Raw genomic sequence first — 21,595 nt, 5'->3', positions numbered from 1 at the left:
GAGCATGAGCTGCCAGCTCTGGTTACTGTTGGGGGACAGGAGGACACTGCAGACTTGTACTGTGTGTATTACTCACGCCAGCCAGATGAGGTGTATGGTGTGTCTCCAGCTCTGCTGTGCGGAGTGGCTCAGACAGGCTCTCCGAAAGGCTTCCCGAGCGAGGAACACTATGGTGGTGTAAAAGAGGGTAAGCCTGAAGAAGAAGCAGATAAGAGTATTATTTTATTTATTACCAGTTATTTATATAGCGCACACATATTCCGCAACGCTTTACAGAGAGACTATTTGTCCATTCACATCAGACCCTGCTCCAGTGGAGCTTACAAAGTATCAGTAATACATTGCTGAAAACACAGGCACATTCCACTGGTAAGTATTAGGGTTAGACTGCGGAAGGGGCAGGTTAGGGCTAGGCTGGGGGGGGGGGGGAAGGGGGGGGGGGGGGGGTTAAGGTTTACAGTACCTAAAAAAAATGTGTCTGAATTTTTTGACCGTCTGGATACCGCTGTCGGTATTTTGACCACCAGCGTCCCACCCCCAACCCGTAAATGACAGTTAGTAGCTGATTGGGTTACTATTTTTTCTCTCTCAAGGCTTTTATAGATCTCAACCTTCAAATGGAACTTTTCACCCCACAGATACAATAGAGGCCTGATTTATATTATTTCCATCGGACTTGAGTGTGCTCCCCAAATTCTCACATCCACCCGTTCTGCTCCCATGAGACCAGGACGTTTAAAATGTAATCAAAATAATGTCATCCTAATTTCCCCCCTACCATTGGTTACCTGCAAAATGTTTTCTCACCATGTCTTTATTATTTTTTCTTCTCTCTTCCACCCAACTGTGTGCTATTCCTGTAATGCGTACCTCCCCTGATGGCATACCCTGCCAGTGTGACCTACGCAGGGAGCCCAGATGTTGGCCATGGATGGTTCCTCCGTAGGCAGGATCTTCCCATACATGACAACAACAACTACAACAACTATTACTACTACAACAACTATTACTACTACTACTACTACTACTACGCTTGTGACTGGGAGGAAAAATACATGGACCTGGTGGTTTTGTTGGGACCCTACTCTGAGCGTAAAGACATTACAATCTCCCCATTTTCTGTCATCTCTTCTAGTGGTAGACTATTCCACCCAGGATAATCCTACGCAAAGCTCCGAGGTGGCTGCCTCGTCTGGTAACTTGTGATCGTAGAATACACAACCCTTTCAAGTGGTTACCCAAAATGCCTACACCAATCATGCATTATGCTTACTGTGTGCTCAAGGTTTTCTTTTAATGTCTATGTGGCTTGTCAATTGCTGTATTACTTAAAGCTTTGGTATTAAGTTAAGCTTCGGTACATTGTTTTTGGTGTCTGTAAAGCGTCCTGTTGGAGAAAGAGCGATATACAAAATTATTATTATCCTCCTCCTGGCTCATACTGGACACAGTATTGAATAATATATGATTGCCACAAAACCACTGCCAATTCAGTGTGGGGCAATAATTAAACCACCATTTTTTTTTTCTGTTCTGGCAACATTTTATGGTCTAAACTGTAATGGCCCATACATACTTGCAGATAAAATGAGCAACGTCGCTCATTTTCCCCCTCCCTGAGTGACATCGCTCATTCAATCGGCAAGTGTGTATGCCGCCAGCGACGACAGATGCGCGGCCCCGCGGGTCGGCAACGATCTTCACCAGTGCATGCATGCAGGATCTGGAGTGTCGTCCACGACCTGCATGCAGGGCTGGCGGAGGCGTGACGTTACTGAGCGGTCATAACGCTTAGTGTGTATAGTCGGCCGCCGACCGGCCGGCCCGGGACGGGGAAACATTAGACGACGTTGCTCACAGAGTGACATCGTCTAATGTGTACGGACCTTAAGTCTAAGCAAACTTTACTAATTGTATCTTTTTGTTCAGTGTTACATTGGGGTAGATGTACAGTATGAAGCAGTGAAAAGAGTGGAGAAGTGAGTCAGTGGAGAAGTTGACCATGGCAACCAGCTTTGAAGAAACATTTATCAAGTGCATTCTATAAAATTATAGGTAGCAGCTGATTGGTTGCCATGGGCAACTTCCACTGACTCACCTCTCCAGTCCTTTCACTGCTTCATACATCTAGTAAGTACTATGCTTATCATGCACATAATGGGCATGACTCTAAACCGTATGTAACGGAATGCTAATGTGACAATGTTAATGTGATTTTCTTGAACATAACAATAAGTTATTCTTATAAGTCTATAAGTCGCACCGCCCCCTCTTTCATACGCGAGAACAGCGCCATCAATACCATTTGCACTTACTTCCTGCTAGGAGCAGGAGCATGGCACCCACAATCTATACGTACGACTAGTGATTAACTCTGGCAACCTGCCCACAACACACACACAAAGCGTCTCACTTGCCTGCATGCGAATTGTTACCACCCAACCTCCTTAAAGTGTACCTCACCCTGTGATGAGTGAGTCCTCAGCCAGTGCTAGAGTTAAGCACTAATATCTGCTGCATATAGAGACGGAGAGACTTTTGGTTAGACAGTAAAGGGGAGCACCAAGCAGCTATTAGCATCATATAACCTGCCTCCCCCTCCCAGTATGATACAAGCTGTAAGACAAGTGTAGGGAGGCCAATCCCGGGATCGGGATCGGTGGGATCCCGGGATTTGGGCCCAAAAATGCCGGGATTTGAATCCCGGGATTGGAGCATCCAATCCCGGGATTCACGGGATTACACTGCGCATGTGCGGGAGGGAGTGTGTGTAAGTAATACTACTTACACTTAGGCGGGCGGCAGCCATAGACGAACGCTGAACGCGGCGGCACTTCAAATGTGGCGCCGGCCGCCAGCCAATCAGAGCTGGCGGACCGGCAGCTGATCAGGGAAGCTGCCGAGGCAGCCAATCAGGAGCGACTGCTGTGGCCGCTTCCCTGATTGGCTGCTGGTCCGCCAGCTCTGGTTGGCTGGCGGCCGGCGCTTCATTTGAAATGCGCCGCGTTCAGTGTGTCCATGGCTGGCGCCCACCTAATAGTAAGTGGTACTTACACCCACCCTCCCTCCCGCGCCGCTACCAACCCTCCCGCCCAGCTACCTACAACCTCCGCACCGCTACCTACACCCTCCCGCCCAGCTACCTACACCCTCCACACCGCTACCTACACCCTCCCGCTCAGCTACCTACACCCTCCACACCGCTACCTACACCCTCCCGCCCAGCTACCTACACCCTCCTGCACTGCTACCTACACCCTCCCTCCCTTTCCCGCCGCTACCTACACCCTCCCGCACCGCTACCTACCCTCCAGCGCTGCTCCCTACACCCTTCTTCACTGATCCCTACTGCAATCCCGGGATTGATCGTTTTTCAATCCCGAATCCCGGGATTGAAAAAACGTCCCGGGATTGGCCTCCCTAGACAAGTGCAAACCCTGCCACAGCCTGCATGGTGTGAGGGATTATTCAAGTCACCATACCTAAATGGATAGCATCATCATAACTTCAGGATTACAAGACCGCTAATATAGACTGTCCACCTCTAAAGCCACACCACATACCTCTATTGTCTGTAGCTGCTGAGTTCAGTTGCCTGTAAATTAGAGGGTAGTGGACAGGGACTCACTGTGGAGCTCTGATTTATAGTTATGCATCTGTGCAGTGCAAATGTTTCCTAGGCTGATTAAAGTGAAGTTATCTCCTTCTACAGCTTGCACCACGTAAAGTGTTCACAAGCACATCCCTTATCAAAAGAACACCCTTCAGAGCTGCAACACTATTCACTGTTACATTGATTCTTGCAACAAACGTGGATTATGGATTATATTCCGATGAGTAGTGAATACTTCTAAACTGCTCTACCATTTAGTGGCTAAAACCAAGTTTAAATCTTTTCTGGGTCTTATATACAGTATATGCATATATATCCCAGTTCAAACTGCTATTGACGTCATACTGGGATCTCTTATCTCACCCTGAACTCGCGTGTGCCGGAACTATATTCCAGGGACATTTGTATGTTGAACTGTCATAGTGATATGGTATACATGGTTCTTGCTAATGTGCTGAGATATTACTTTAATATTTGAAAAGTTATACATATTATTTGATATGCTGATTGATTGTGACTATTTCTACTGAAAGTGAATATATACCTGACAAGTTTTCAGATTGCATTTATCGTATTCTATGCTCTATTATTGTTTTCCTTCATTGCTCTACCACTTGTGCGAACCCGATCTGCAGGTAGTATCCCTTTTTCTTACCATTTATGTTATCTAAATAAAACGCCTCATAGAGGCCTTAAACGCCATGTTCCTGACTGGGCTTGTGCTTCTAATCTATATCTCCGAAACCACCAGCGAATCTGTAGTGGAGACCGTAACCTGACGACTTGGCCGAAGAACTGAGAGAACCAGATCAGGTCAGTGAATAACCTCCACACCTCTCACTGTACACGGCAGGATATCACATAATGGCTTACATAATTACTGCATTTTGGGGAATTGCAGGTGTGTGGTTCTTAGTGGCAACCAAGCTTGTGGTGTTATTAATCAGCAGCCATAAGCACCTTCCCAAAATTTGCTCATTCAGTATTTGCACCCCCCTTCCTCTTTGTTTGTTTGTCTCTGACCCCTCCCCCTTCCAGCACCTGATATATAATTATCTCCAGGTATGATTGAGCAGCTTCCAAATTGTTTGTCTGCTTGTGTGCATGAGGCATTGAATGTGAGCAGCATTTGGAAGGCATGCTGTTCCTTGTAGTGCCAATGGGAGATCCTGGGGGTGGCTCCCTGGTAAGTTAGCTCTCAGTCTGGAACTATTTTAGTAATGGCCTTTATTATGAGGCATACTGTGACAAATTACATGGCCCAATGTGGGCACTGCTATAAAGTAGTTAGGACTGCTGTATCAGAGAAGCCATGAAGTGGCCAGCAGCTAAACATGTGTTTGCAAACATTTGTGACGAATTCTCTGAATTTTATTACCAGATAGATTCAGGGATGGTTACAGGTAATTTTCAGTGTGCGGAAGGGAATTTGGGGGTGGGGATTTGCACCCCCCTTCCTCTTTGTTTGTTCATTCAGAATAATGCAAGCCGCATGTTCAGTATGTGCAAATTATGGATATACACCTAGGTTTATTTTAGTGTTAACAAAAATATTCAGTACTTCTATTTATCATTATATGTTTTTTTGTTTTCTTCACTTATGTAATTTACAAAGCATTTTTGCACTCCAATTATTATTTTCCTTTATTTATATGGCGCCACAATGGTTCCGCAGCACCTAACAAAGAAAAGTGTGACTTACAGTACAAGACAATGCAGGAGAAAGATATGTTTTATACATTAACATTGCTGCATCAGTGGTCATAACACGCAAATAAGCAGCAAGGCGGCAGCAACCAAGGGTTAGGTGCTGTTGTAGGGAATATGGAGTAGATGTATTAGTAAGAGATGGAAAAGCACATGAGGGGAGAGGGTCCTGCTTGTGAGAGCTTACACTCTAAAAGGAAGGGACAGACAGGGGTGACAGAGACAGGGTAGACAGTGAGCATGGGGCAGTGGTTAGTACGAGAGCTGGATGGCTTTAATGAAGAAGTGGGTCTTGAGAGCCTGCTTGAAGTTTTGTAAAGAGGTGGCGGTCTGATAGGGAGAGGTAGAGAATTCCTGCCATATGGAGCAGCACGGGCAAAATCTTGGAGGCTGGAGTGGGAGGAAGTAATCAGTTGGCAGGAGAGGCACGAAGTGGAAGGGTGGGAGTGTGAAGGGAGATGAGGTCAGAGATATAAATGGGAGAGGAGTCAGTAAAGGCTTTTTGTATTATAATAATTGTGTCTGGTACTACTGTTTTTACCTCCTTTCCATCCTTATATACATTTTATTTTTTGTTAAACTTTATTTTGTGCTTTTGCGAAAAGATGTATTTTTCAGGTGGGAATTTTGGGAGGAGAGTTCACATCCAAATAAAGGTTTTGGCAAATGTATAAACTTACCGAACATTTACGATACCAATGGTTTCCGGGGAGACATATCGCAGTGTGAAGGCATTTAAAGCAAAAGTCAGGAGTCTGAAGAAAACCTATAATATTAAGAACATATACTGAATAAGGATAACATCATAAAAGCCAGGTCTGTGTCAAGAGGCTAATTTATGCTGTGTAATGATTACCTGAACAGACTAATTACAGGTAGGTTTACTAATCTGCAGGTGGGGACATTTTCCCAATAAGAGGGATAACCAACAGCTCTTCTATAAATGTGACAATGAATGCATATACATGTTTTACTCTATTCAGACATCAGTACCACAATCTTTGTTTCGCCTTATTTTCTAGAGAACTAGGTCTTGCAATATATGCTTAAAAATCTTACTTTAATTGACATACCTTTTTGTATTATATTTTGTGCTACAATCTGTTATTTTAAAGCACTATTTTTTTAATATGATAGAATAAGAGTTCTAGTGTATTGTATTAACATCTAATGACGTGTACTGCACAAAAGTCTTCTCTCTCTGCTTTGTTTTTTAAAACTATCGGTGAAAGCCACCGATGATCAGTGGCTTGACCGACTGCCCGTTATTAAATATACCCTAAAGAGTGCTGTTCTTATAGTCTTATGTTACAATAAAATAGCGGATTTTAACTAGTGGAATGTAGTTGATGCAGTTTATCAAAAGAGCGCAATAAGAACTGCCCCCTCATTTCAGATGCTGCCAGCTCTTACAAATATAAATTGACTGGCGCATTATTATGCTGTATATTGTAGATACTGTGCTCTCTGCATATGTTAGAGCACTGCTTCCCTCCCCCATTCCACCAAAGACCAGTGGACGTAAGTACCATAATGACACGTTATACAAACTATTATTCTGCATCAGCTTGAAGGTATATAAGGACTTATTGCGACCTAAGGACTGGGTCTAATTTTTATTGTGCTGTGTTTTCTTTTTCTCGCCGACAGATTTATTAATTGTTGCCTGTTAAATTCACTGATACAGTACCCCTGACATTTACCATGTCAAGTGCAGAATGTGTACATTATTATTACATTTTATTTACATGGCGCCACAAGTGTTTCCCAGTGCCGTACATACGGCACACATTAGACCAGGGGTGGGGAACCTCCGGCCCGCGGGCCGTATAAGGCCCGCGAAGCCGTTTGGTCCGGCCCACCAGCTTGTGTCAGTGAGACACGCTGCCGCTCAGTCCGGCGGCAGCGTGTCTCAGCTGTCAGAACAGGGAGGAGAGCGCGGCTGTCGGGTGGGAGCGGCGGCGTGTATGACTTGAAACCAGCCGCCGGTTCGTGAGCCAATCAGAGCTCGCGGACCGGCAGCCAATCAGAAGCTGCGGCTGCCGGTCCGCGAGCTCTGATTGGCTCTCGAACCGGCGGCTGGTTTCAAGTCCTACATGCCGCCGCCGCCCAACATAGCAGCGCTCTCCTCCGTGTCCCCCGCCGAAAGCAGCACGGTAAGCAGCACGGAGGGGGGGGGGGGGGGGGGGGGGAGGGGGCAGGGCATCTGTATACCTGGCACTGTGAGGGGCATCTGTATACCTGGCACTGAGGGGCATCTGTATACCTGGCACTGTGAGGGGCATCTGTATACCTGGCACTGTGGGGTCATCTGTATACCTGGCACTGTGAGGGGCATTTGTATACCTGGCACTGTGGGGGCATCTGTATACCTGGCACTGTGGGGGCATCTGTATACCTGGCACTGTGGGGGCATCTGTATACCTGGCACTGTGGGGACATCTGTATACCTGGCACTGCGGGGGCATCTGTATACCTGGCACTGTGGGGGCATCTGTATACATGGCACTGTGAGGGGCATTTGTATACCTGGCACTGTGGGGGCATCTGTATACCTGGCACTGTGGGGGCATCTGTATACCTGGCACTGTGAGGGGCATTTGTATACCTGGCACTGTGGGGGCATCTGTATACCTGGCACTGTGGGGGCATCTGTATACCTGGCACTGTGGGGGCATCTGTATACCTGGCACTGTGGGAGCATCTGTATACCTGGCACTGTGGGGGCATCTGTATACCTGGCACTGTGGGGGCAATTGTGGATCTGGCACCGCACTATTGGGGGCATATGTGTATCACGTCCCATTTTAACTGGCCACACCCATTTTTTGGCGCGCGCGCCTCCGGCGCGCACACACAGTACCTCTAAGGGGCAGACCTACTGGGGGGCAGGGTAATTTTTTAAGTTGAAAATTTTTGTATGGCCCCCGAAGGATTTTATAAATATCCAAATGGCCCTCGGTAGAAAAAAGGTTCCCCACCCCTGCATTAGACCAATACATGGTGCACAGAACTTAACCTTACAGGGACAGAAAAAGTAAAACAGAGCACAGGTAACACTTCACACCACAATTCTCAATACACAATACAGCTGAGATGTAAGGAAGCAAAGGAGTAATCAGTGGTCTACTAGGGGCGGGCAGCCGTTGGAAGAGAAGAAAGGGTAAGAGCGAGTGTACATGCAGGTATAGATGATCACTGAGTAGGGGAGAGCTGTAATTGGGATCAGTATGATATACCGACGGTCGGCATCCCGGTCGTCGGTATGCCGGCAGCGGGGCGAGCACAAAGAGTCCCCTTGTGGGCTCGGTGGCTCACCACAGGTTCTATTCCCACTCTATGGGTGTTGTGGACAACCACGAGTGGAAAAAGCCCTTGACCGCCAGAATCCCGACCGCCGGAAAATTAACTGCATCCCCTGTAATTGAAGTGCGAGAGAAGAGGACTATGAGAATAGGAGGGAAGAGAGCCCTTTTCCAAGGAGCTTACGTTCTAGGGGAAGACAGATAGGTGACAAGAGACTTGAGCAAGCGAAAGGTGACCTGATGGCAGGAAGTAATCGAGGCAGAGATGGCCAAGGCGTGGGGCAGGGGGTTGGGACAGCAGCCTTAGGTTATGCTGTGAAAGGGTACGCTTTGATGAACAGGTGGGTTTTTAGTGTCAGTTTTCAAGGCCGGGGGGAGTCTAACAGAGCGAGGGAGCTCATTCCACTGAAGGCAGCACAGAGAAAATCTAGGATTTTCTAGGATGCATGTGATGCAGCGACCAGGGTAGAGGAGTGGCGACGATCATTGGCCAATCGGAGAGGGTGGAGGGAGTATGTAGTGAATTGAGGTTAGAGATGAAGGGAGCAGTGGAGTTAGAGAGGTCCTTGTATGTGAGGGTGAGGAGTTTGAAGAGGATTCTGTACGGGAATGGGAGCCAGTGCAGATTTTGTGGAAGGGGAGTGGCAGATGAGGAGCGGCAAGAGAGGAAGATAAGTCTAGCTGCGGAGTTGAGAAAAGATCAGAGGGAGCAAGATGGGAATGTTGCAATAGTTGAGCAGTGAGAAGAACATTGAGTAGAAAATAAGTTTTGTTGCACTCTGGAAGCGGAACGGCCTGATGCGAGAGATGTTGGATGCTGGAGCTAACAGGATTAAGATGGAGATTGGATGTGCGGTGCAAAGTAGAGGGAAGGAGTCGAAAGTGACACCCAAGCAGTGGAGCTGGGGAACGGAGGGAGATGATGGTGTTCAAAACAAATATAGCAGGGATCCCACACAGATGTATTCTCTTATTGTATCTCAAATCACATACTATACAGATTATGTAACCAATATTGATCTGATGTGTCTCAATTGAAATTTAGAGAATAATACCTCAGTTGGCGATGCTACCAAGAGTCAGAAATGACTTTATTAGGTTGGACAGAAAAGCAGACTCTCTTTGTTGGGGCACTCTTTGTATTTAAAAACTATATACTTTATTGAATTTTTATGTAAAAATAACAAGTATGTCATATCTTAGTTCACGCAGCATGGTTAGGTAAAAGATACAATATATTTTGTACATAGATTGTATAATGTATGGTTTTACCTAACCACGCTGAGTGAACCAAGATATGGCATACTTGTTATTTTTACATAAAAATTCAATAAAGTATATAGTTTTGAAATACAAAGAGAGCCCTAACAAAGACAGTCTGCTTTTCTGTCCTACCTGAGATAATGGTGTTGTCAGCTGTGATAGAGATATTGGGAGGGGGGGGGGATTCTGGATAGGGGAAAGATGATGAGTTTGGTTTTGTCCATGTGAGCTTTAGAGAGCGATCAAACATACAGGAGGAGATTGCAGAGAGGCAGCTGGAAATACAAGAGAGGATAGAGGGGGAGAGGTCAGGAGAGGAGAGGTATAGTTGCGTATCGTCATCATAGAGGTTGTAATGAACGCCGAAGGAGCTTATGGGCGCACCCAGCTAAAAGATGTACAGGAAGAGAAGGGGGCCAAGGACAGAGTCCTGGGGGACATTGACATGGAGCTTGGAAGGGGGTGAAGTGTACCTGAAGGCAGACACAGAGAAGGAGTGTTAAGCGAGGTAAGAGGTGAACCTGGTAAGGACAGTGCTAGAGAGAGGCCAATGGTCTGAAGGGTGCTGAGGAGAGGATGAGCCACAGTGTCAAAGGCAGCAGAGAGGTCCAGGAGGATGATCAGAGAGACGTGACCCCTGGATTTGGCCGAAAGCAGGTCAATGGTGACTTTGACCAGGGCAGTTTCAGTGGAGTGAGTGGGCGAAGAATGAAGAGGATCAAGTATGGAGTTGTCAGAGAAGTAGCTGGTGAGATGGTTGCATACCAGCCGCTCTAGTTTGGAGGCGAATGGGAGAAAAGAGATGGGGCAGTAGCTAGCGGTTGAGGAAGGGTCAAGATTGGGTTTTTAAGAATCGGTGAGACAAGAGCATGTTTGAATGGCAAGGGAAAATTATAGGTTGAAGAGGTGAGCAAGATGGGAGCAGGCATTTGGGGAGAGGGAGTGGAGAAAGAGGGAGGGGAGGGTGTCCAGGGGCAGATGGAGTGGATAAGATGAGGGAGCAGACTTTCTGGTCTGTGGAGGTGTAGAAGGAGCACAGGGTGGGATGGCTAGAGGGAGAGGATGGTGGGGGCGGCAGTGCTACTGAGGAAAGATGAGAGGAGATTTCGTGTCAGATTGTCTCAATTTTGGAGGAGAAGTAGGAGGTAAAGTCAGTGGCAGTGAGGGAGGAGGGGGCAGAGGCGAAGGAGAGTGTTGAAAGTATCAAAGACGCGGCAGGGAATTGAGAACTGAGAAGAGATGAGCGATTGGAAAAAGAATTGCTTGGCGAGGGAGAGGGCAGAGCTGTATGGAGAGAAAATAAACTTAATATGGCGGAAGTCTGCCAGTGAGCGAGATTTCATCCAGAGGCGCTTAGCAGTGTGTGAGCATTTTTGCAGGAACCGGGTGAGCTTGGAGTGCCAGGGCGGGGGTTTAGAATGGCAGGGGGACAGAAGAGATGGGGACATCAGAATTGAGTCCGGAGGTAAGAATGGAGTTAGAATGAGGCCACCTGGTTGGAGCAAGCCATGATGGATAAAGGAGAAAGGAGAGTATCGAGGATAGGATAGGATAGCGGGGTCGAAAGACCCGAGATTGCATCTGGTGACCGTGGTTCTGATGGGGAGGAGAGGAGATGAGAGGGTGAAAGAGAGCAGATGGTGGTCAGACAGGGGGAAGGGAGAGTTGGAGAACTAAAACGGATCATTTGTCTATTGAGAAAGGCCAAAGGAGGAGGAGAGGGCAAGAATATTAGTGGATGCTGGTTTAGTGATGTCAATAGGAATGTTAAAGTCGCTGAGGATGATAGAGGGGAGGTCAGTGTAGAGGAAGTGGGGAAGCCAGGCAGCAAAGCTGTCAAGGAGTGGGCAGGAGCAGCCGGAAGGGCGATAGATGACCGCTACATGGAGGTGAACGGAGTAGAAGAGGCAGATGGAGTGGACCTCAAAAGATAAAGTGAGGTAGGGATGATGCGATTAGGCTTAGGTTAAGGGAGGCGAGGTTAGGGTTAAGCTCTAGGGGGAGGTTTAGGGGTTAGGATTAGTAATATATGTACTACTGGAAACAGCTCTGGATCTGCTGGAAATCAACACCTGAGCGCTGTACCCAGAAGACACTGCTGGAGCCACTGGATCAAGTAAGTTACCATTAGACCACCAGGGAAGTTTTGACAACATTTTAATCATGTCGACATTTCAGGTCAACATTCTCATGTTGACATTATGAATTTTGACAAAATATACTTCACTTACCCCTAAAAGAAAAATGTGCGAAGTCCTGCCTGTGCCACCAGGAAAATCCCTAGCTGCCTGATCCAGTATGAGGTCCCCTTACCTCATCACATAACATAACATAACATAACATAACATAACATAACATAACATAACATAACATACTATGTATCCGTAATAAGGAATAAATCAATTGAGGATCAAGCCATCAGGAATGGATACCTTTTGCTTTATGCTGGGTACACACTATGACAACGGATCGGTCGTCTGGTTGATCCACCGACCTATTTGGCGATTGGCAAGTGAAAGCACACTTACCAATTGTCGGCCCGATGTGTAGTGCCTGACATTGCAACTGGCTGGGCATTTACATGTGCCCACCTTTTGCGACAACAGTCTCCAGCAGGCCTCTGCAGCAAGTGTACGAGGCAGTCGGCTGACCGTCTGTACACACAGTACAATGCAGATACATCTGCCATTGGCTGTGCTGCAGAGCCAACACATTATGTCTGTAAACTTCATCATTCACAAACATATTGCTGAGACACACCAACCAATACGCTCATTCAATTGAAAGGCCGATAGATCACCCAGTGTGTACCCAGGTAAAGGCTATTAATAACATGCCATTAGGGCAGTGTCAAGTAAGAATGTAAGAACTAGTGTAATGATCTGAAAATATGTTTTCTGACTATTGTACTAACACTCGTCCCCATGTTAGAACCTCAAAATGGGAAAGTGTCAAGTACTGTAGTTATATGGAAGGGATGTATCAAACAAGGGATAGCAATCAGTAAGCTATAATTTGGTGCGTTGTGATATTTTAGTCGTATTGGCTCACTCGATAGAATCATTCTGCATTGTATATATCACTGTGACATATCGTCCCCATCCTTAATCTCCTCTCACAGCGGCAGCCCCTTCCGAAGACTGAAATACAAATCGTCATTCAGAAATACTGATATTATTTTACAAGCCTTTGTATCGCTTTAGGTATGGAGATCCCGTATCGATCCAGAATACTGACGGAGGACTGCTGATTGACCATCCCCGAGTCAAACCTTATAAAGAGTTAAGAAGGGAATAAGGGGCAGATTTATCAAAGCTTGGAGAGAGGTAAAGTACTAACCAATCAGCTCCAGACATCTATCAAACACAGCCTGTAGGAGGACAGTCAGGAGCGGATTGGAACTTCAACTTTGATAAATGTGCCCCGCATTAGATAAGTTGCCCATAACTACCAATTAGCTATACCCTGTCATTTTATAGAAGACTCTTGATTTACCAGAAAAAAAATAAAAAAGTTAAAATAAAAAGCGCTGGCAAACAGCAATATATATGTGTGTGTGTGTGTGTGTGTGTGTGTGTGTGTGTGTGTGTGTGTGTGTGTATAAAAAATAAATATTTATTCTTATTTATTTATATTTTATTTTTCATATAAAATATCAATAAAAGAAAGAAAAACACTTTTTCAATACCTTCCAGTTGGTCAAAATTAGTGGTAACTTTTATATTAATCCTTATATGGCATCCCACATTGCACTTTTAATACTACTCAATTACTCATTGCTTATAAAACATATTTATACATAATCTGCTATTAAACATCCATTGTTTTCACATGTGCACAAACATACACTAATTAAAGAACCCTGCTGTGTAGGCACAATTATTGATATTCTAAAATGAGGCTTGGAATGCACACTAATTTAACAATTTAAAGAGAGCGGCAGCACAGATGCATCAAGGCATATGTGAAAACGAGGCTTGGATAGCAAGCGGTATGCGCATGCACGCACCGCTGTCAAGGAGAATAAAGGGAGCAGCAGCAGTGGAGTGAAGGAAACTGACTGAGGATGCCGCTGACAGGTGATTCAGGCGGGGAAACACGTTTTTATATCACATTCAACACCAGCTGGTCTACTATTGTGGAGAACACGATCCTGGCAATCTCTGAAAGACTTCTGTGATATCCTCCAGATATGGCTTCATAAAGGGGATTCAGTTTCAGAGGCGGGAGTCCAGGAGTTGTATTAAGCAGAGGAAGGGCATGGTAAATTTTCTTTAACCATTTATGACATGGCCATGTTCTAAGATCTATCTAACAAATAAGCTTATAATAACTAATTAACAACTAAGCTTCTAACTCTGTACGCTTCTGCATGAAAACGTCACTAGCATTTTTTAAATGGAACTATAAAACTAAAGGGCTCTACACATTGGCCGATCCGCCGCCAAGCTGCCCGACGGCGGATACGGCCGACCCGGCGGCGGGGGGGGGGCAGTGACGGGGGGAGTGAAGTTTCTTCACTCCCCCCGTCACCCGGCTGCATTGAAGTGCAGGCAAATATGCACGAGATCGTCTATATTGGCCTGCATGTACAGCCGACGGGGGACCAGCGATGAACGAGCGCGGGGCCGCGCATCGTTCATCGTTGGAGCCTCCACACTCAAAGATATGAACGGTATCTCGTTCATTTATGAACGAGATCGTTCATATCTTTGGCTGATGTCGGCCAGTGTGTAGGGCCTATATCACTGGTTTCAAGAATTGGATACAAACTATTTAACTCTGTGTGCTTCTGAATGAAAGCTTAATTTGTTGCTTTAACAGAATTGGATAGGATTTAAAATACCTACCGGTAAATCCTTTTCTCGTAGTCCATAAGGGATACTAGAGTTCACTTAGTATGATGGGGGTATAGACGGGGTCCAAAGGTGTACTTTAAATTTCTTCAACAGGGTGTGCTGGCTCCTCCCCTCTTTGACCCCTCCCACAGGCAGTTATAGGTAAAATAGTGCCCGAAGGAGAATGGACATACTTGAGAGAAGGAACATAACAACGAGTGGTGAGATTCACACACTAGCACACCACAACATAAACCGACCAGCAACAGCTGAACAGGTAAACTTATATAGAAGAAACAACCTTTAGAAAAGTCAATGCACTGAGGTGGGCGACCAGTATCCCTTATGGACTACGAGAAAAGGATTTAACGGTAGGTATTTAAAATCCTATTTACTCTAGCATCCATAAGGGATACTGGGGTTCACTTAGCGGGAATGTATGGGCACGTCTGCAGCACCGCCTTTCAAACCGGGTATCCTCTTTGGCCAGGGCATCACACTTCACAAAGGTGTTCTTCCCCGACCAGGTAGCAGCTTGGCATAGTTGCAAGGCCGAGACTCCACGAGCAGCCGCCCAGGAAGATCCCACTGATCTTGTAGAGTGTGCATTCAGAGAATGTGGAACAGGTAAGGCTGCCGACACATAGGTCTGTTGGATAGTCAACTTAAGCCAACGAGCAATGGACTGCTTAGAAGCAGAGCAACCCATTTTCTGTGCATCATATAGCACAAACAGGGAATCAGTCTTTCTGACCCGAGCCGTCCTCTTGACGTAGATCTTCTAGGCTCGCACAGCATCCAAAGCCTCCAGAGGAGCAGAAGAGCCAGAGCTAGACAGAACCACAATAGGTTGGTTTAAATGGAATGCAGAGTCCTGCTGCCGAGTCCTGAGCTCTGCTCTGTCCTCGCAAAAGACCAAGTAAGGACTTTTACACGATAAGGCCCCTCAATTCAGAGAAACGTCTAGCAGAAGCCAGGGCCAATAACATTACCATCTACCCAGTAAGGTACTTGAGTTCTGCTTTCATCAGCAGTTCAAACCAGGAGGATTGTAGAAAATCCAAAACCACAGTCAAATCCCAGGGTGCCGTTGGTGGCACTAAGGGAGGCAGTATGTGAAGCACTCCTTGCAAGAAGGTCTGAACCACTGGCAACACTGCCAACGTCTTCTGGAAGAAAACAGAGAGGACTGAAATCTGGACCTTAAGGGAGCCCCGACGTAGGTCCATATCCACACCAGTCTGCAGGAAACGTAAGAAACGTCCCAGTCTGAATTCCGCAGGAGGATATGTGCGCTCCTCCCACCAAGAGACATATCGTTTCCAGATATGATGATACTGTTTTGACATCACAGGCTTTCTGGCCTGAACCATAGTTGCAGAAAGGCCTTTGTGAGCTAGGATGTTCCGCTCAACCTCTATGCCATCAAACGAAGACGCCGTAAATCTGGGTAAACGAACGGTCCTTGTTGAAGAATATCTCTTCTCATTGATAGAGGCCAAGGATCTTTTACGGACATGTCAGAAGGTCCGCGTACCACGCCCTTCGAGTCCAATCTGGGGCAATAAGAATTGCCTGGACTCTTTGATTCCTAATTCGCTTTAGCACCCTCGGGAGCAGAGGAATTGGAGGAAACAGGTAGACCAGCCGGTAAGGCCAAGGTGTCACCAGTGCATCTACTGCCCTCGCCTGAGAGTCCCTGGTTATCGAACAATACCATGGAAACTTCCTGTTGAGTCGAGATACCATCATGTCTATCTGAACTGTTGAAACACCTGCTGGTGTAGGCCCCACTCCCCCGGGTGGAGATCGTGACGACTGAAAAAGTCCGCCTTCCAGTTGTCCACCCCTGGAATGAAGATGGCAGACATTGCTCTTGCATTTCTTTCCGCCCAGAGGAGTATCCTTGACACCTCTCGCATGCAGGCTCTGCTTTTTGTCCCTCCTTGTCGACTGATATAAGCCACGGATGTGGCATTGTCCGACTGAACCTCAACAGCTCGATCTCGGAGCAGAGGAGAGGCCTGAAGCAGAGCGTTGTAGATCGCCTGAAGTTCCAGAATGTTGATAGGAAGTAGGGCTTTGCGGGCTGACCGCCTGCCCTGGAACTGAGCCCCTTGGGTGACAGCTCCCCATCCCCTCAGACTCGCATCTGTCGTGAGGAGAATCCAATCCTGAATCCCAAAGCTCCGATTTTCCAGTAGGTTTGAGGACTGTAGCCACCACAGGAGGGAAATCCTGGCCTGAGGTGATAACCGTATAATCCGATGCATCTGTAGGTGCGATCCGGACCACTTGCTTAGGAGATCCAATTGAAATGTTCTGGCATGGAACCTTCCGTACTGGATCGCCTTGTATGAGGCTACCATCTTTCCCAACAATCGAATGCAAAGATGGATGGATATCAGAGTCATCCATAGGACCGCTCTGACCATTTCCTGAAGCATCTTTGCTTTGTCCTCTGGGAGGAATACTTTCTGAGCTACTGTGTAAAGAAACATTCCCAGGAACAGGAGCCGCTGAGTAGGCTCCAGGTGGGACTTCTGCAAATTGAGAATCCACCCATGTTGTGACAGAAGCTGAATAGTGCGGTTGATACTGACCAATAGAAGCTCCCTGGATCTCGCCTTTATCAACAGATCGTCTAGGTAAGGGACGATGTTTACCCCCTGGACTCGGAGCTGGAACATTATTTCCGCCATTACCTTCGTGAAGACCTGCGGCGCTGTGGACAGTACGAAGGGTAGCGCCTGGAACTGGCAGTGATCGTTCAGCAGAGCGAACAACACGTAAGCCTGGTGAGGCGGCCAAATTAAAATATGGAGATAAGTGTCCTTTATATCCAGCGAGACCGTGAACTCCTGTTCTTCCAGACCTGCAATCACTGCTCGCAAGGATTCCATCTTGAACTTGAAAACCTTTAGGTAAGGGTTCAAGGATTTTAGATTCAAAATGGGTCTTACCAAACCGTCTGGTTTCGGTACCACAAACAGGTTGGAGTAGTAATCCTTTCCCTGTTGTTGTAGTGGCACTGGCACAATGACTTGGGACAGCACCAACTTTTGGATGGCCTGTTTCAGCGTGACTCTGGAATCCTCCAGAACTGGTAAGCTTGATTTGAAAAATCGTTGGGGAGGAGCACCGTCGAACTCCAGCTTGTAACCCTGAGAAATGAGGTCTCTTACCCAGACATCTTGGCAGGATCTTTCCCAGACTCGTCTGAAGTGACGCAGTCGAGCTCCCACCTCGAGGTCCCCTCGGGGTGGAGAGACACCGTCATTCTGAGGCCTTAGTGGAAGCTGACTGATGCTTTGTTCCTGAGAACCGGTGGCAGCTGGTTTTCTTGTCCTACCTCTGATGCCTCTCGCAGCGGTGGAGGCGCCTCTGGCTCTTGATCTGAACCTGGCAGAACAAAAGGACTGAGTAGGTGGCCCCGGGTAGGAACGCCTAGCTGGCGGGTCCCCAGAGGGGAGGAACATGGATTTTCCCGCAGTAACCATGGAAATCCACATATCCAACTCAACCCTGAAGAGCCAATCCCCTAAAAAAGGAAGAGACTCAGCACTGCGCTTGGACTCTGCATCCGCTATCCACTGATGCAGCCACAAACCTCTGCACGCCGACACTGCCATAGCAGTGGTCCTAGCATTAACATTGCCTATGTCCTTCAGAGTCACACAGGACACGTATGGTAAAGGAGCCTGGAGCTGTTAGTACCGCCTTTTTAGATAGGCGAGAGACTGATACGTCTACGGCTGGGGGTTCTTCCCAGATTTTCCTGTCTCCAGGAGCAAATAGGAAAGTGTGCAAAAATTGTTTTGTCACTTGGTATTTCTTATCTGGATTTATCCAGGCTAACTTAAACAGGTCATCCAGCTCTGCAGAATCAGGGAAAGTGACACTGAGTTTGTTCTGTGTTAAAAAAACAAAAAACAACTGCTGTGCTGAAGAGTTCTTTATAGGGAGTTTTAATACATCCCGTATAGCCAGTATAGGGTCTCAATACCCGGTGCAGAAGGGAAATCCCCAGTAACAGAATCCAATTCTTCCCCCTCCTACTGTATCTCCTTATCAGATTCTGAGAGTAAAGCAGGTAACCCATGTTTTAGTGGCCCTGATCTAGAGAGAGGGGGAGGGGGAGGGGGGGGGGGGGGCTGCTGGACTGCAACAGCCTGCTGCAGTTGTTGAGTCTTTTGAGTATTAGCAGTGAGCTGAGATGACATATCTGACATCATGGATTTTATGGCACCTAGCCAGGAAGGCTCTTGACCCCCCCCCTCCTCCCAGCCCACTCAATTGAGAGGACCGACTGCATTGTTCACATGATATGGAACCAGATGTAGAGGGAGAGAATCGCTGTTTTACAATGTTTACAGTAGACAACACTTATATACACACAGACAAGTTATATAATATCAAGCCTGCCCTTGCTGTATGTGAGAGGGAGACAAAGAGGAAGCAACAGCACACCCAAGCTAAGCAGCCCAGTGAGACTGCAAACTGTTTTATCACAGTGTAACACTAGAGTTTTTGTCCTTTTCAGGACACAGATTGTGTACAATAGCGGCTCTCCCCCTTTGCTACACCCATGTACCAGTTTTCCTGCGTATCCTGAGAGTCTGGAGGAGCTGTGTGTGCCTGCAGCTGTAAGCAGGGGAAGGTGCCAAAACGCTGCTGGTTCTGCTGTGAAGGAAGCTCCGCCCCCTGTTATGGCACCAGAGGTATGTAGATTTTTATACTGGCAATGTCTCCCACAGAGTGTAACACAAAGTATAGATAACTGTTTTCACAACTGCTGGCCAGTGTACACAGGAAACTATAGCGGATCCCCCAAGGAGGGTTCCGTATGCCGCCCCTGGGGTTGCGCCGCACCAAGAACCAGGGGACCCCCCCCTAGCAAGGCCCCCGGTTTGTACTCGCCACTCCTCACCGTTAGGCATCTGTTTGGGGTTTGCGACGTGCTGCGATTACGACAGCTATAGCGCAGTGCCCTGCTGTACAAAAACCTCTCAGGACGGTGGTCCTGCAGCGGGGAATCGACTCGGACGCCTGAAGAGACTGGTAACCGCCCCCCCCCCCCTTTTCCCCCAACTCCCACAGTGCAGGTATGCTGTTGCCCAAACAGCATACTGAAAATAAAGTTTTAAAATAAACAAGAAAACTCTCTGGAGCTCCACAGTGTGCATCCTCTCCTGAGGGCACATTTTTCTAAACTGCCTGTGGGAGGGGGCATAGATGGGAGGAGCCAGCACACCCAGTTGAATAAATTTAAAGTGCACCGACTCCTTTGGACCCCGTCTATACCCCATCGTACTAAGTAAACCCCAGTGTCCCTTATGGATGCTAGAGAAATAACAGCTGTTTAAAAACAGAATACAAAATATCCATTTTGAGAGATCTCTCTATACATTGAAAAAGGATACTACAGTATATACAGTATATGCTGAGAATTGTGTAAAAGGACTTTTTTCTTGTATGTACAGGGTGTTTTTGTGCACATATAAAAAATAAGATTTTACTCACCGGTAAATCTATGTCTCGTAGTCCGTAGTGGATGCTGGGGACTCCGTAAGGACCATGGGGATTAGCGGCTCCGCAGGAGACTGGGCACAACTAAAGAAAGCTTTAGGACTACCTGCTGTGCACTGGCTCCTCCCACTAAGACCCTCCTCCAGACCTCAGTTAGGATACTGTGCCCGGAAGAGCTGACACAAAAAGGAAGGATTTTGAATCCCGGGTAAGACTCATACCAGCCACACCAATCACACCGTATAACTCGTGATACTATACCCAGTTAACAGTATGATAACAACTGAGCCTCTCAACAGATGGCTCAACAATAACCCTTTAGTTAGGCAATAACTATATACAAGTATTGCAGACAATCCGCACTTGGGATGGGCCCCCAGCATCCACTACGGACTACGAGAAATAGATTTACCGGTGAGTAAAATCTTAATTTCTCTAACGTCCTAAGTGGATGCTGGGTACTCCGTAAGGACCATGGGGATTATACCAAAGCTCCCAAACGGGCGGGAGAGTGCGGATGACTCTGCAGCACCGAATGAGCAAACTCTAGGTCCTCCTCAGCCAGGGTATCAAACTTGTAGACTCCTGCAAGAGTGTTTGACCCCGACCAAGTAACAGCTCGGCAAATTTGTAAAGCCGAGACCCCTCGGGCAGCCGCCCAAGAAGAGCCCACTTTCCTCGTGGAATGGGCTTTTACAGATTTAGGGTGCGGCAGTCCAGCCGCAGAATGTGCAAGTTGAATCGTGCTACAGATCCAGCGAGCAATAGTCTGCTTAGAAGCAGGAGCACCCAGCTTGTTGGGTGCATACAGGATAAATAGCGAGTCAGTCTTTCTGACTCCAGCCGTCCTGGAAACATATTTTTCAGGGCCCTGACTACGTCCCGAAACTTGGAATCCTCCAAGTCCCAAGTAGCCGCAGGCACCACAATAGGTTGGTTCACATGAAAAACTGATACCACCTTAGGAAGGAATTGGGAACGAGTCCTCAATTCCGCCTTATCCATATAAAATACAGATAAGGGCTTTTGCATGACAAAGCCGCCAATTCTGATACACGCCTGGCCGACGCCAAGGCCCACAGCATGACCACTTTCCACGTGAGGTATTGTAGCTCCACGGATTTAAGTGGCTCAACTCAATGCGACTTCAGGAAATCCAACACTACGTTGAGATCCCACGGTGCCACTGGAGGCACAAACGGGGGCTGACTATGCAGCACTCCCTTAACAAAAGTCTGAACTTCAGGCAGTGAAGCCAGTTCTATTTTGGAAGAAAATCGATAGAGCCGAAATCTGGACCTTAATGGAACCCAATTTTAGGCCCATAGTCACCTCTGACT

At 47.1% G+C, this 21,595-nt stretch overlaps 1 protein-coding gene across 1 annotated transcript in view; it reads right to left on the bottom strand.

The window, feature by feature from the left end:
* The window catches only part of RFT1 (RFT1 homolog), an 87,348-nt gene that overhangs the window by 46,909 nt on the left and 18,844 nt on the right, over positions 1-21,595 (bottom strand). The window contains exons 2-3 of the mRNA XM_063940692.1: positions 6,001-6,086; positions 77-193 (exon numbers count right to left, since the gene is read on the bottom strand). Of these exons, the coding sequence (XP_063796762.1) occupies positions 77-193; positions 6,001-6,086 (203 nt within the window). The remainder of the gene's footprint in view (positions 1-76; positions 194-6,000; positions 6,087-21,595) is intronic.

Source organism: Pseudophryne corroboree, chromosome 9 (assembly GCF_028390025.1).
Source record: "Pseudophryne corroboree isolate aPseCor3 chromosome 9, aPseCor3.hap2, whole genome shotgun sequence".
Taxonomy (NCBI): Eukaryota; Metazoa; Chordata; class Amphibia; order Anura; family Myobatrachidae; genus Pseudophryne; species Pseudophryne corroboree.
The sequence above is the reverse complement of the archived record's forward strand: the minus strand, read 5'-3'. Positions and strand labels throughout refer to the sequence as shown.